This window comes from Rana temporaria, chromosome 8, assembly GCF_905171775.1.
Source record: "Rana temporaria chromosome 8, aRanTem1.1, whole genome shotgun sequence".
Classification (NCBI taxonomy): Eukaryota; Metazoa; Chordata; class Amphibia; order Anura; family Ranidae; genus Rana; species Rana temporaria.
Window position 1 is genome coordinate 12885475 of NC_053496.1, and position 16527 is coordinate 12902001.

The 16527-nt window shown below is 46.8% G+C and overlaps 1 protein-coding gene across 2 annotated transcripts in view; it reads left to right on the plus strand.

The window, feature by feature from the left end:
• The window catches only part of LOC120946684 (ovostatin homolog), a 217593-nt gene that overhangs the window by 27256 nt on the left and 173810 nt on the right, over nucleotides 1–16527 (plus strand). For both annotated transcript variants that reach the window (XM_040361310.1, XM_040361311.1), the window contains 5 exons: nucleotides 354–406; nucleotides 5064–5084; nucleotides 8216–8384; nucleotides 10643–10727; nucleotides 12944–13070. In XM_040361310.1, the coding sequence (XP_040217244.1) occupies nucleotides 354–406; nucleotides 5064–5084; nucleotides 8216–8384; nucleotides 10643–10727; nucleotides 12944–13070 (455 nt within the window). The remainder of the gene's footprint in view (nucleotides 1–353; nucleotides 407–5063; nucleotides 5085–8215; nucleotides 8385–10642; nucleotides 10728–12943; nucleotides 13071–16527) is intronic.

A 16527-nucleotide genomic window follows, 5' to 3' on the forward strand; every position in this document is an offset into this window, starting at 1 on the left:
CCAGCACCTATTGTTTGAGAAAAAAAGCCCTGCTTGTATCCAATCACTGTGCTGTGATTCGTTACAGCACAAGCTGATTTTTGGGAAGGGGGGTGTCCCTGAATGGTAGTTTGGAAATGTGGTCACCCTAGCTGAAGCTTCTAATTCACACTGCGGGATGCTCATAGTGTGCAGTCAAATTGGAGTTTCATATTTTCATTAGAAGCTATCTCTGTGATAAAAACAAATTTTACATTTTTTTTTTAGTTCCTACAGTCTAACTTTTCCAAACTCTTTCCAAAATAAAAACTATTTGTTGGGTCTATCTCATATGTACCAGAGATCCCTGTAAAATTCTGTTTCTTTTTCCGCAGTACAAGTAAAGATGGTATGTTACGATGAAAACATGAACCAAGTTGTAAGAAATGTAAGAGACTTTACTAATGTTTCTGCTCCTTATATATATATTTTCATGGCCTCAGGCAGTTTACTCTCAATGATTCAGCAAATATCATAATTGAATTGTCTCGTTGTTTGCCTCATCTATAGTATATGGCCCACCATAGTATTATAGAATCCTCCTATGTGTAGAGATCACCTCCCTTCCCTCGAAAACATGGTAATGGTCATTCCCCGCCTGCCAGATGACCGCACAGCTTCCTCGTTATGTTGTACTCTCCGTTGTCCAATGGTTTTACCGTATTTATCGCGGTATAACGCGCTCCCGCGTATACCGCGCACCCCTAAAGTGGCCCCCAATCCTGTGGAAAAAAGTTTTTTTGTACTTACAGTTTTGGTGTCTTGCGCAGCGTCCATCGGCGGCCTCGTCGGGTCCGGCGTCCTTCTGCGGCTTCGGGTGTCCTCTTCGGCGGGTCCGGCATCCTTCTGCGGCGGGTCCGGTGTCCTCTTCGGCGGGTCCGGCGTCCTTCTGCGGCGTCCTCCCCGCCACGAGTTTGAATACTGGCATATACCGAGCGCAGTACACTCGTGAATCTTCGGGCAGGCTCGGCAACTGTCGCGCTGACGTCCTGTACGTACAGGACGTCAGTGCGAGAGGCGCCGAGACTGCCCGAAGATTCACGAGTGTACTGTGCTCGGTATATGCCGGCGCAGTATTCAAACTCGTGGCGGGAAAGCGGTATCGGCGTATATCGCGCACCCACGATTTTTACCCTGATTTTCAGGGCAAAATAGTGCGCGGTATACGCAGATAAATACGGTACTTAATGGAAAGAGTGGGTACAGGTCCACAACTGGCGAGGCAGTCAGGTACTAGGATGCCAGTTACCTACTCTACCATTACAAATAAAAGACTATTGATACACTATATGGCCCAAAGTCTGTGGATGCCAGACCAAAACACTTACCGTATATACTCAAGTATAAGCCGACCCGAATATAGGCAGAGGCACCTAATTCAACCCCCAAAAAACTGGGAAAACGTATTAACTCAAGTATAAGCCATGGGTAGGAAATGCAGCAGCTACTGTAAGTGGAAAAGAGGGTCAACAATGCCCATCTGCAGCTTCACTGTGCCCATTTGCAGCCTCACTGTGCCCAGTTGCAGCATCACTGTGCCCATCACAAGCCTCACTGTGCCCATCGCATATTTCACTGTGCCCCGTTGCAGCCTCACTGTGCCCATCACAAGCCTTACTGTGCCCATCGCATGCCTTACTGTGCCCATCACATGCCTCACTGTGCCCATCACATGCCTCACTGTGCCCATAGCAAACATCACTGTGCCCATCGCAAGACTCACTTTGCCCATCGCAAGCCTCACGGTGCCCATCGCATGCCTCACTGTGCCCATCGCATGCCTCACTGTGCCCATCGCAAGACTCACTTTGCCCATCGCAAGACTCACTTTGCCCATGGCATGACTTACTGTGCCCATTGCATGCCTCACTGTGCCCATTTGCAGCCTCACTGTGCCCATTTGCAGCCTCACTGTGTGTGATCGCAAGCCTCACTGTGCCCATCACACGCCTCACTGTGCCCATCTCATACCTCACTGTTCCCATTTGCAAGTCTCACTATCCCCATTGCACGCCTCACTGTGCCCATCGCAAGCCTTACTGTGCCCATCGCAAGCCTCACTGTGCAAGCCTCACTGTGCCCATTGCAAGCCTCACTGTGCCAATTGCAAGCCTCACTGTGCCCACCGCATGCCTCACTGTGCCCATTGCGTGCCTCACTGTGCCGATCTGCATACCTGATCTCCATGTCATGCAGTGGGCAGTCGTCCAGAGTAACCCCGCCCCGCCTCCTCCTCGGTCTCGTCCCTGATAGACGGAACACTAAGTTTCCCAGCAGTGAGTCAGTCTTCAGTGTTCCAGCCATCACGGACAAGGACGAGGAGGAGGTGGGGCGGGATTACATCGGACGCCCTCTGACTGCATGACACAGGGGCTGATCGGAGAGACTCGAGTATAAGCAGAGGGGGGTCTTTTCAGCACAAAAATGTGCTGAAGACTCGGCTTATACTCGAGTATATACGGTATATGTGTTTATTGGACATCCCATTTTAAGACCATGGCCATTATTGTGGCCAACCTTGACAGTTAAAGCAGCATCAGTACATGAGCTTGTTGGACATCCTATTTCCAAAACCACGGTCATTCATTTGAAGCTGGCTTTTAGCTTTGCAGCTATCACTGCCTCCACCCTTCCGGGAAGGCTTTCCACAAGTATTTTCAAAAGTGTCTGTGGGCATTTGTGCCCATTTAGCAAACAAAGTAAATGGCATTTGAATGAGAAGACCTGGCTCCTATTAAGCGTTCTAAGTCATCCCAAAGACCCCTTTCACACTGGGTCGGTTTGCAGGCGCTATTGCGCTAAAAATAGCACCTGAAAAAAAAAATAGATGGCGCTTTACCGCCGACGCACCTCCTGCCCCAGTGTGAAAGGGGCCAAAAGGTGTTCAGTAGTGTTGAGGCCAGGGCTTTGTGCAGAACACAACTTCCCCAAAACCAGTCTCACCAGTGGCGGCTAGTGCTCAAATTTTTTTGGGGGCGCAAACAAACGAAAAAAAAAAACATCAATTGCAGCCTCACTGCCCATCAAACACAGCCACTGTGCCATCAATTGTCACCACTGTGCCATCAATTGTCGCCACTGTGCCATCAATTGTCGCCATTGTGCCATGCCATCAATTGTCGCCACTGTGCCATGCCATTAATTGTCACCACTGTGCCATCAATTGTCGCCACTGGGCCATCAATTGTCGCCACTGTGCCATGCCATCAATTGTCGCCACTGTGCCATGCCATCATATGTCACCACTGTGCCATCAATTGTCGACACTGTGCCATCAATTGTCGCCACTGTGCCATCAATTGTCGCCACTGTGCCCATCTATTGTCGCCACTGTGCCTATCAATTGTCGCCACTGTGCCCATCAATTGTCGCCACTGTGCCATGCCATCAATTGTGACCATTGTGCCATCAATTGTCGCCACTGTGCCCATCAATTGTCGCCACTGTGCCCATCAATTGTCGCCACTGTGCCCATCAATTGTTGCCACTCTGCCATGCCATCAAGTGTCAGCCACCCTCCCTCCACGCTCCCTCGATGTCTTCTCCCGCCCTCAATGTCGCTTCAGCCAATCAGGTTTCCGGTAACCAGACCCGGTGAACCTGATTGGCTGTAACACATGTCAGTGTTAACCAATGAATGCACACCCTAGGCTCTGATAGACACTTCCAAAACCAACCGCTGTTCTTCAGATGGCCGGCGCTCACCAGGGGCCGGCCAACTGAATAGTGGGCAGCAGCGGCGCCGGCGACAATACATAGATTCATGCAATGCATTGCAATTAGGGTTGTCCCGATACCACTTTTTTAGGACCGAGTACAAGTACCGATACTTTTTTTCATGTAGTCGCCGATACCGAATACCGATACTTTTTTTAAATGTCATGTGACAGTTTTCAAACCACAATACAGACTAAGGATATTTTCTTTAGAATTATGAAGAACTCTAACTCAAGACATTATAAAAGAATAAAAATGAGTAAAAATGAATAAAAATGTTTTATTTGCTTGTCACGCAGTAGTAAAAAACTCAAAGAATTTTCATAGAAAATGTTGATAAATACAAAAAAAGTATTCTATTTAGGTATCGGGAGCATTTGCGCGAGTACGAGTACTCCCGCAAATACTCGGTATCGGTCCCGATACCGATACTAGTATCGGTATCTGGACAACCCTAATTGCAATGTATTGTTATCTTGAGTGACAGGTGCGGGGGAGAGGGTGGGGGGGGCGGCGCTCCTGCGCCCACTATAGGGTGACCAGACATCCCCAGTTTCAGGGGACAGTCCCCTGATTGAGGACACTGTCCCCGGACCAAGTCTGTCCCTGGTTTTGTCCCCAGATTGGATTTAATAGGGGGCAGGGGCAATTTCAAAGACAGTCAGTGTAGAATTAAAATAAAAAAAATTGAATTAAACACCCCTGCTAGCTTAGGGGGGTTGTATTTTTTTCATTTTCATTCGGCTCTGCTCGCATGTTCTTCTGCCTTGGCTCAAATCCTGGCCAGCCACCTGCTTATCTCCTTGGCTTCCCTGGCAGAGTGATCTTCCTCCGCTCCCCACCCAGTAGTAGCCGGGGCCCGGAGAGTAAGACTTGACAGGCTGTGAGGCAGGGGCGGCATGCAGAGAGTCGCAGATTGTTGCCATTACTAGTAAAAAAAAAAATATGTCCCCTGATTTTATTTTAAAAATCTGGTCACCTTAGCCCACTATGGACGCACTGCCACTGAATCTCACCAAACCATGTGATTATAGAGTTGGCTTTGTCCACAGCCATGCTAAAACTGAAAAGGTCCTTCACAAAACTGTTACAAGGCTGGACGCCACCAATTGGCTACCATGTCTTTGTATGATGTAGTATTATTAGAGCCCTTCCCTGGAAACACCTGAATTTATCAGGAGTGGGATCCACACACGTTTAGCCAAATGGTGTGTAACCGCGGTGTGTGTATGTTCAGTTTTTTTTAATCAATGCCAAATGATACAAACCATTTATTTACTGCTTTTTGAATAATACCTTGTTTTTTCTTTTATTTTAATTTTTTACAGTTCACAACAGTCACACTTGTGGTAAGACTTGACTTGTTTAAGATGCTTGGTTGTCATTCATGATGTTTCCATATGTTGTTATAATGGTGTTATTTAACCACTTGCTTACTGGGCACATATACCCCCCTCCTGCCCAGGTGAAATTTCAGCTTTCGGCACTGCGTCGCTTTAACTAACAATTGCGCGGTCGTGCCACGTGACTCCCAAACAAAATTAACGTCCTTTTTTCCCCACAAATAGAGCTTTCTTTTGGTGGTATTTGATCATCTCTTCGATTTTTATAAACGAAAGAAGAGAGACAATTTAGAAAAAAAAAACACAATTAGCTAGATTCAGGTACAGTTACGACGGCGTATCAGTAGATACGCCGTCGTAAGTCCGAATCCGCGCCGTCGTATATTTAAGCGTATGCTCAAACTGAGATACGCTTAAATGTTGCTAAAATACGACCGGCGTAAGTCTCCTACGCCGTCGTATCTTAGCTGCATATTTACGCTGGCCGCTAGGGGCGTGTACGCTGAATTATGCCTAGAATATGTAAATCAGCAAGATATGCCTATTCACGAAAGTACGTATGCCCGTCGCAGTAAATATACGCCGTTTACGTAAGGCGTTTTCAGGCGTAAAGATAAACCACCAAAAAGATGGCGCAGCCAATGTTAAGTATGGACGTCGGACAGCCGTCCAATTTCACATTGTTTGTGTTAGCCTGATTCAGAATGGGGCTGGGCGTAGGTTACGTTCACGTCGAAAGCAAGGACTATTTGCGACGTGATACTGAGCAAGCGCGCGCATGCGCCGTACGATCGGTGCTTCATTTACATGTATGGTAATGAATCGTGAATTCATTACCATACAACACGCCCCCTACCTGCCTATTTTGAATTAGGCGGGGTTACGTCGGGCCGTTTGCACTACGCAGACGTAACTTAGGAGGCAAGTGCTTTGTGAATACAGTACTTGCCTCACTATGTTACTTCAGCGTAGTGCAAATGGGATGCGCTACGCCGACCTAAAGATAGGCGGCTGTACGTAAATCTAGCTGAATATCTTTTACTTTTTGCTATAATAAATATCCCCAATTTAAAAAATCTTTGATTTTTATCATGACTGCGACTTTTTGGGGGACACATCGGACACTTTTGACACATTTGTGCGGCCATTGTCATTTATACAGTGATCAGTGCTATAAAACTGCACTGATTACTGTGTAAGTGACACTGGCAGGGAAGGGGTTAACACTAGGGGGTGCTGAAGGGGTTTAGTGTGTCCTAGGGAGAGATTCTAACCTTGAGGGGGCTTGGCTACCAGTGACACGTCATTGATCTCTCCTCCTGATCACAGGGAGCAAAGAGCACTGTAATGTCACTAAGAAGAACAGGGAAATGCCATGTTTACATCGGCATCAGTGTTAATTTTGACAGCAAATTTCTGCCGACGTATATTGGGAAGCGGTTAAAGCTTTGTTATTTTGGAAATTCTTGGAGGATTTTTAAAGCCAGACTCCAACTACGTCCCTCCTACTCTTGCTTCCCCATCCTCTTATGCCTCGTACACACGATCTGAATTTCCGATGGAAAAAGTCAGACGAAATTTTACCATCGGAAATTCCGACCGTGTATATGCCCATCAGAGTTTTTCCATCGGATATTCCGAGGAATTCCATCGGAGTTTAGATAGAGAACATGTTTTCTTTTACTCCGATGGAATTCCGATGTGAGTTTGGCCGGGCAAAAGCGTGATCGTGTGTACAGGGCATTACTGTGCTGTCCAGTAATATGAGTTCTTAGTGGCTCCATGTGCTCTAAATTTATTAAAGAAATATGTTGCACATGAAGTGAAATGGTACTTTCTCTGCATAATTACAATTGTTAAAAAGAAATGTTAAAGTCACTTCCTAAACATCTTGCCACCTTAGGAAAAGGCTTGTTTTGTTCTTCCATAGATCATTTAAGAGAAGCCCAGAGCCAAATACAGAGTATAGGCAGAGGGCTGGCATGACTAAGTAGCAGGGAACCGTAGAAAGGGTTAAAAAATAGGGGAGTGCCAACTTTAGTTTGGAGGGGGTGGCCAGAGTTAATATTTTCCCGGGGTAGGAGGGTCTTGGGGAAAGGTCTGCAGTTCAGAGCGGGGGCAGCACAGGAAGAGGAAGCTCTCACCCTCCCTATTATGTTGGGATTGTATGTACCGTATTTATCGGCGTATAACACGCACCCTAACTTTAAGAGGAGAGTTTCAGGAAAAAATCTTTCTACAGCCCCCTGGGTATAACACACAGGCACAGTTTACCCTCTATTTTCAGGGTAAAAAAGAGTGAGTGTTAGGCCTCGTACACACGTCCGAGGAACTCAACGGGCAAAACACATCGTTTTGCTCGTCGAGTTCTGTGTGAAGCCGCCGAGGATCTCGGCAAGCCGAAATTTCCCATTGAACAACGAGGAAATAGAGAACATGTTCTCTATTTCCTCGCCGAGATCCTCGTCGGCTTCCTCGGCCAAAAGTGTACACCTGCCCGGGTTTCTCGCCAGAATTCAGCTCCGATCGAGTTTCTGGTTGAATTCTGCCGAGAAACTCAGTCGTGTATACGGGGCCTAATACTCCAATAAATACACTAATGTGTTGTATTGGGGTGGATTTGGCGGTTGGGGATGTTTGGAGGCAGTAGACATTTTGACCAATTTGGCATAAGTGGGGAACCATCAAGGTATGGGATCCTCGGTTATTGCCAGCTAACCGTGGTTTAGCTGGCATTGGTTGATGGGTATCAGCGTGGGGAAGGTTCAGAATGCTATGGTCCTTGAGTCGGTGCACTGGGACTGGGATCTTGGATGGCCCCGCTGGTAGGAGGGAAAATTTGGTCAATGCCTTCAATCATCTTCAACAGGGTGGCAATTGTATATGTGAAGGATTGTGTAGTGAAATAAATATGTTGGATTAATTTGTTAATAAAATGGCCAAGCGGACAATTTTACTCCGAAATGGATGTTGCCTGGTTATTTATAAGTTAAGGTATACTTTTGGGTAATATGGCAATGGGAGGTTTACCTGACTTACTATAGTCAAGGGTTATCTAGAAGAAATATAAAATATGTATACATACAATATTCCTACAATCAAGCATCATTTCCAATGATTCATTTATTTTTCTGCAGGACCCAAATGGAGCTCATGTTTGTCAGATTCTCAATCCCTCGATAATCCATGGTGTGGTGCACGTGGTCTTCGAACTATCTCCTCTCGCAGAGCTTGGGTTTTGGCAAATAACGTTTGAAGATGATAAGAAAGCAACTGAATATGTATCTGTTCAGGTTAATAGATTCGGTGCGTTGAATTGTATCACCCTTGTAACTGATGTAGTGTGTAATGCAGAGATGCCCATTGTATAAGTTCTCACTTTATCTGGTCCCCTTATCTAGGCCATCGAATACTGAAACCTTTAAGTTTGGAATATAGGGCCAGATTCACAAAAGAGATACGACGGCGTATCTCCTGATCAGTTTACAGGTAAGAGTTTTGGCACTTCAGGCACTTACGCTGTAAACCTGCGGCGGTGTAACGTAAATCAGATACGTTACGCTGCCGTGGAGCAACGTAATTGTATCTGAATCTGGCCCATAGTGTGGAAGTAGATCTCTGACATTGTTGTTCTCTGTGACCACACTGAGGAGATTTTACCTTTAGGCCTCGTACACACAGGCAAAAATCTCGTCAGGGAAAAAAAACGTTGCTTTTCCCAACGAGATTCTTGGCAAGAATCTCTTGCCGCCTAAGTGTACACACTGACCTTTTCAAAAGAACCGCGGTTCTCTTGAAAGGCAAGAACGCGGTGACGTCATTGCGTACGACGAGCGTGCGCTCGTCACATTTGATGCCGTCGCCGCCATCTTGCTTCACCCTACCTACGCCGTGGAAGCTAGCGCGCATGCGTCAAAGTCATTTCGAGCACCGCGATAGGTAAGTATACACACACTATCGGGTTTCTCGTCGGGAAACAGGCCGACAAGAATCTCGACAAGAAAAAAGAGAGCGCAGGTTCTCTATTCTTCTTGTTGAGATTCTGGCCAGATTTCCTGACGAGAAACCTGAAAGCCTCGTACACACGAACGGGAATCTCGGCAAAAAGCAGTTTTCTTGCTGGTTTTTGCCGAGAAAACCGGTCGTGTGTACAAGGCCTTCCAGTAAAACCTTGGATTGCGAGCATAATTTGTTCCAGAAACATGCTGGTAATCCAAAGCACTTGTATATCAAATCACATCGCTATAATCTTTTTACATGGACTATCAACTGAAGGACTTATGAATAAATAGTTGTGGAACGAATCATTTGATTTTCCATTATTTCTTATGGGGAAATAATGGAAACTCAAATGATTCATTCCACAACTATTTATTCATAAGTCGTTCAGTTGATAGTCCATATAAAAAGATTATAGCGATGCGATTGGTTGTGTAACCAAAAAATTTCCATCCACAATGCATTCTATGCATTAAGGTGAAAAAACATCTGCCGATTATAGCAAAAAAACGTATATAGGCCCAGATTCACAAAAGAGATACGACGGCGTATCTTCAGATACGCCGTCGTATCTCTGAGTTGAGCCGTCGTATCTATGCGCCTGATTCTTAGAATCAGTTACGCATAGATATCCATTAGATCCGACAGGCGTAAGTATCTTACGCCGTCGGATCTTAACTGCATTTTTTTTTTGGCCCGCTAGGTGGCGCTTCCGTCGAAATCCGCAAATTCCCGAACGTACGCGCGTCCGACGCAGTAAAGTTATGACGTTTACGTTAGGCTTTTCCCGGCGTAAAGTTGCCCCTGGGTCTATGAGGCGCAGCCAATGTTAAGTATGGCCGTCGTTCCCGTGTCGAAATTTTAAAAAGTTACGTTGTTTGCGTAACTCGTCCGTGAATGGGGCTGGACGTAATTTACGTCCACGTCAAAACCAATACGTCCTTGCGGCGTATTAGGAGCAATGCACACTGGGAGATTTCCACGGACGGCGCATGCGCCGTTCGTGAAAAACGTCAATCACGTTGGGGCCACAGTAGTTTAACATAAAACACGCCCCCCCTTCCACATTTGAATTAGGCGGGCTTACGCCGGCCAATTTACGCTACGTCGCCGCAACTCACGGAGCAAGTGATTTGAGAATACGAGGGATATGGAATTAGCGGACCTCCAGCTGTTGCCAAACTACAAGTCCCATCATGCATCTGCCTCTGGGTCTCATGCTTGATGCTGTCAGAGTCTCGCTATGCCTCACGGGATACCCATGGGCAAACTGTGCATCCAGAACCCCTGGTTTATTGAACATAGTATAGGCTGGCACTGCCCAACTGTATAATGCAGTATTAAAAAAAAAAAATAGCAGAATTCAGAAATCATGAGTTCACATGAAAAACAAGTCACAAAAACTCATTATACTGTAGTTGCCTCTTTATGAAACGCGTAGCCCGCTGCTATGGATGGAGCCTGGTACACCCATTACAGGGGGACTGCATTGCAAGAGTATCAGGGATAATATATACAGCAAGTGCCCTCCTAGGATGAGAGTTGATGATGTTATTCACTTTCAGATCTACCAAGAGTTGATTGGAAAGCCAAGTGTCCCGACACCATCTCTGTTTTGGACGAAAAAATTGACATTTCTGGAGTTGCAGAGTAAGTACAGTTCAAGCTCACAAGTCTATAAACCGCCTTCTACTCTGAGGGCATGTTCATATCATAGTGGCAAGGTAACATTCAGCGTGTGTTACACGTGTTGGTGCATAAGAGTGCCACCTTCTCAGTGGAGAGCAGCTGAAAATACTACATTCATGAATTTTTGGTCCATTGTGGTACATTGGGCAGCCCGTTTAAACAAATGAGCTTCATTGTGATGCACCTTAAAGCGGAGTTCTGGCCACAATTCCACTTTTTAAATATAAATACCCCTGTAATACACAAGCTTAATGTATTCTAGTAAAGTTAGTCTGTAAACTAAGGTCCGTTTTGTTAGGTTGTTACAGCATTTAGACACTTTATAAAATAGAAATTGACTGGGGCCATCTTAAGTGTGGGCATTATGAAGCCAGACTGTATGACTTCCTGGATTTCAGCCTTGCAGATCTAGCACATGCTCAGTGCTGCACAAGCAGTGTAATAGGTTTCAGATTAGGTTTCAGCACCTGTACTGTCCAAGTCACATGATTCTTCGAAACTGGGGAGTGCACAGACTCCTGGAAAGTTACACCCACTACATTCCCAGGAGTCTGTGCGGTGTAGGTTAGGAAGCTTAAGCACCTAGGTGCAGGAAGAGGGAAGATTAACTATTCTGCCTAGCAACAACACTTTGAAGGCATCTAAAAAAAAAAAAAAATTCTTAAAGGACTAATGACATTTTTTTAAAACTACTGATGTAATGTTATATTTATGGGTGGAACTCCACTTTAACATGCAACTGCATTCAACACGAAGCTGTTGTAAACGGGCCCTGTTCTGTTTTAAATGCTGCTTTATGCATTGACATACCTCCTTAGGCCCCGTGCACACGACCGAACATGTCCGATGAAACTGGTCCGCGGACCAGTTTCATCGGACATATTCGGTCGTGTGTACGGCCTATGGGACCGTTTTCCAGCGGACAACAGTTTCTTAGCATGCTTAGAAACTTGTCCGCCGGAAACCTGTCCGTCGGACATGTCCGCTGGTTAGTACGTCAAACCAGCGGACCGAAATCCCGCGCATGCGTCAAATTGATTCGACGCATGCGTGGAAGCATTGAACTTCCTGGTTTGCGTATGTCGCCGCGTCACCGTCACCGCCACGTCACCGCGTTCTCTGTCCATGGGGATTTTGGTCTGATGGTGTGTACACACATCAGACCAAAATATCCCAGGAGACATGTCCGATGAAAACGGTCCGCGGACCGATTTCATCGGACATGTCTCCTCGTGTGTACAGGACCCGAGACCCAGTTGTCTAGACCAGTGTTTCTCAACTCCAGTCCCCAAGGCTCCCCAACAGGTCTAATAAAATTCCCATTAAAAAAAAAAAAATCAGCTTAGTCGGATACGCATTCTTCTACATATTTTTGGTAATTGGTTTGCGCAAACGTTATAACACCTACAAAATAGGGGATATAATTATTACTTTTTTTTATTACTAGTAATGGCGTTGATCTGCTTTTTTTGTCACGACTGCGATATTGCGGCAGACACATCGGACACTTTTGACACATTTTTGGGACCATTCACATTTATACAGCGAACAGTGCTATAAATATGCACTGATTACTGTGTTAATGTGACTGGCAGGGAAGGGGTCAACGCTAGGGGGCATCAATGGGTTAAATGTGTATCCTGGGAGTGATTCTTACTGTGGGGGGAGGGGACTGACTGGGGGAGGTGACCAATGGTTGTCCCTATGTACCATCTCTCTCTAACAGGACGTGGATCCATGTGTTTACACACAGAGCTCCACGTCCCTGGCTCTGTGACTGCCGATCGCGGGTGTTTGGCGGACATCGCGGCCGCCAGGCACGCGCATCAGCACCTGTGTGACACGGCGGGCGTGCGCCCCCCAGTGGCGCGCGGCCAGAGGCCGTATATAGATGGCCTCCCAGCAGATTAGAGCCACCTTGTGGCCGTATATAGTCGGCTGCCGGGTGGCTAGTGGTTAAAAATGGTCGTATGTACGCGGCATTAGAATGGCCCAGTCACAGTCCAGACCCAAATCGCATTGAGACTCTGTTTGAAGACTTGAAAATTGCTGTTCACAGACGCCCTCCATCCATTTCAAGGGGGTATGAATACTTTTTCAAGGCACTGTATGTACCTGTGCTATACTGTTTATTGCTTTCCTCCTCACAAATGCTTATATATTCTTCCGTTCTCCAGATACACATATGGGGACCCTGTACCAGGCACTGCTGTGGTCCGGTGCTGCAGAACTGTACCTAAATATGGAAGAGAAGCCAACTGCTTCCGGGGTATTGATGACATCTGCGATGAGTTTACAACAGAGGTGATTAACCACTTCCATACCGGGGCACTTACGCACCTTCCGCCCAAGCCAATTTTCAGCTTTCAGCGCTGTTGCGGCTTGAATGACAGTTGCGCGGTCGTGCTACACTGTACCCAAATGAAATTTTTAGCATTTTGTTTACAGAAATACAGCTTTCTTTGGGTGGTATTTGATCACCTCTGCGATTTTTATTTTTTGAGCAACAACTTAAAAAAGACCGAAAATTTTGAAAAAAATAAAGTTTTTATTTTTTCCTGTTAATTTTTTTGTAAATAAGTACGTTTAAGTACACGCGGCGGTCGGCAAGTGGTTAAAGCCTCGTACACACGATCGGATTTTCCGCAGGCAAAGCGTCTGACTTTTGTCCAAAGGGTGTTGACCAGGATTTTGTCTTGCATACAAACAACACACAATTGTCGGCCAACAAACACGAACGTAGTGACGTACAAGACGTACTATGGCCCGGATTCACAGACATCGGTGCATATTTATGCCGCCGTAGCGTATCTCTTTTACGCTACGCCGACGCAGCGCACAGATGCAAGCACTGGATTCACAAAGCACTTGCTCCCACTCGCTGTTAAAGATACGCTGGGTTTCCTCGGCGTAAGCCAGCGTAGGTGGAAGTGGGCGTGAGCCATGCTAATGAGGCTTGACCCCATGCAAATGATGGGCCAAGCGCCATAGAAGTACTTAAAATGAACGGCGCATGCGCAGTCCCGTGGCCGCATCCCAGTGCGCATGCTCAGAATCACGTCGAATCACTGCCTACGACGTGAACGTAACCTACGCCCTAGCCCTATTCACGTACAACGTAAACGACAAGAGATACAACGGCTTGTGTTCCCTGGCCCATACCTTTGCATGAGTTGCGCCTCCTATATGGGGAATAACTTTACGCCGGACGTACGACTTACGCAAACCGCGTATATTATGCGCCGGGCGCAACTACGTTCGTGAATCAGCGTATCTCCCTCATTTGCATATGTGCATAGAAAATCTATGGGAGCGGCAAATGCGCCCGGCGTAAATATGCACCCACGATACGACGGCGTAGGCAAGTTACGTCGGTCGTAGGAAGCCTATTTTCAGGCGTATCTAGTTTTGTGGGCGCGGTGCACAGATACGACGGCGCATAGTTACACTTACGTGGCGTATCTCGAGATACGTTGGCGTAAGTGCTCTGTGAATCCGGGCCTATGTGTTTTTTCAGCTCTTTAGCGGGCACCGTCTGCTAATGTTGTGTTTGGTGAGCATTGCTTCCGAGCATGCGCATTTGTACTTTGAACTTTTGCCAGAAGGACTTCTGTACACACGATCGGAAAATCCGAGAACAGACCGCCATCCAAGCCTGCCATCCAACATTTGTCCCCGGGAAAATCCGACAATTGTCCGGGGGTGCATACAAACGATCGGATTTTCGGCCAACGGTCTGTCAACACACAATTCCCGTTGGAAAATCCTGATCGTGGGTACGAGGCTTTAGTCTAAAATTCTAGGGCCAGATTCACGTAGCTCAGCGGATCTATAGATCCGCTCGATCTACGTGATTTAAGATCCGCTCCTGCAAGTTTGAGAGGAAAGTGGCTAATTCACAAACCACTTACCTCCAAACTTGCGGCGGCGGATCCTAAATCCCCCGGCAGAATTTAAATTCCGCGGCTAGGGGGAGTGTACTATTTAAATCAGGCGCGTTCCCGCGCCGATTTAAATGCGCATGCGCCGTCCGCGAAATTTCCCGGCGTGCATTGCTCCCACTGACGTCGCTAGGACGTCAGTGGTTTCGACGCTTACGTAAACGACGTCCGTCCGTATTCGAGAACGACTTACGCAAACGACGTTAAAAAATCAAATTCGACGCGGGAACGCCGGCTATACTTAACATTGGCTGCGCCTGATAAAAGAAGGGGTTAGTATACGCCGGGAAAGCCGCTACGGAAACGTCGTAAGAAGACTGCGTCGGGTCCGCGTACGTTCGTGAATTTGCGGATCTCGCTGATTTACATATTATTTATCGTAAATCAGCCGGCGCCATTTTTAAATGGAAAAAAAGATCCGACAGTGTAACACAGTGTAACACTGTCGGATCTTAGCCCTATCTATGCGTATGTGATTCTATGAATCAGGCGCATAGATAGGACCAGTGTAAGTCAGAGATACGATGGTGTATCTGTAGATACACCGTCGTATCTCTTTGTGAATCTGGCCCCTAAAGTCTAAGGGCCAGATTCACGAAGCAGATACGACGGTGTATCTCAGATACACCATCGTATCTCAGCTTTTTTCAGGTCCTATCTATGCGCCTGATTCATAGAACCAGTTACGCATAGATAGGGCTGAGATCCGACAGTGTTACACTGTGTTACACTGTCGGATCTTTTTTTTGAATTAAAAATGGCGCCGGGGGCGTTCCCGCTGATTTACAATGAATAATATGTAAATCAGCGAGATACGCGAAATTCACGAACGTACGCGGACCCGACGCTGTGTTCTTACGTCGTTTCCGTAGCGCGGTACCCGTCGTATACTTACCCATGCTAAAAGCAGGGGTAAGTATTGTTAAGTATGGCCGTCGTTCCCGCGTCGATTTGTATTTTTTTTACGTAGTTTCCGTAAGTCGTTCTCGAATACGGAACTACGTAGTTTGCGTACGCATCGAAACCACTGACGTCCTATTGACGTCAGTGGGAGCAATGCACGCCGGGAAATTCCCCGGACGACGCATGCGTATTTAAATCGGCGCGGGAGCGCGCCTGATTTAAATATGACACTCCCCTAGCCACGGAATTTGAATTCCGCTGGGGGATTTAGGATCCGCCGTCGCAAGTTTGGAGGTAAGTGGTTTGTGAATTAGCCACTTGCCTCCTAAACTTGCGGGAGCGGATCTTAATTCACGTAGAACGAGCGGATCTATAGATCCGCTGATCTACGTGAATCTGGGCCTAAGGGCCAGATTCAGAAAGAGATACGACGGTGTATCTCCGAGTTCTGCCGGTCGTATCTATGCGACTGATTCAGAGAATCAGTTACGCATAGATATTCCTAAGATCCGCCAGGTGTAAGTGTCTTACACCGTCGGATCTTAGGCTGCAATTCCAGGCCGGCCGCTAGGTGGCGTTTCGTTTTTTTTTACGCGACGAATATGCAAATTCGGATTTCCTCCGATTCAGAATCGAGCGACCGCCCGGCGCATTTTTTTTACGTCGTTTGCGTTCGGCTTTTTCCGTCGTAAAGTTACCCCTGCTATGTGAAGGTGTATCCTATGTTAAGTATGGCCGTCGTTCCCGCGTCGAATTTTGAAATTTTACGTCGTTTGCGTAAGTCGATTCAGAAAAGGGCTGGGCGTAAGTTACGCTCACGACGAAACCAATGACGTCCTTGCGACGTCATTTGGAGCAATGCACGCTGGGAAATTTTACGGATGGCGCATGCGCAGTTCGTTCGGCGCGGGGATGCG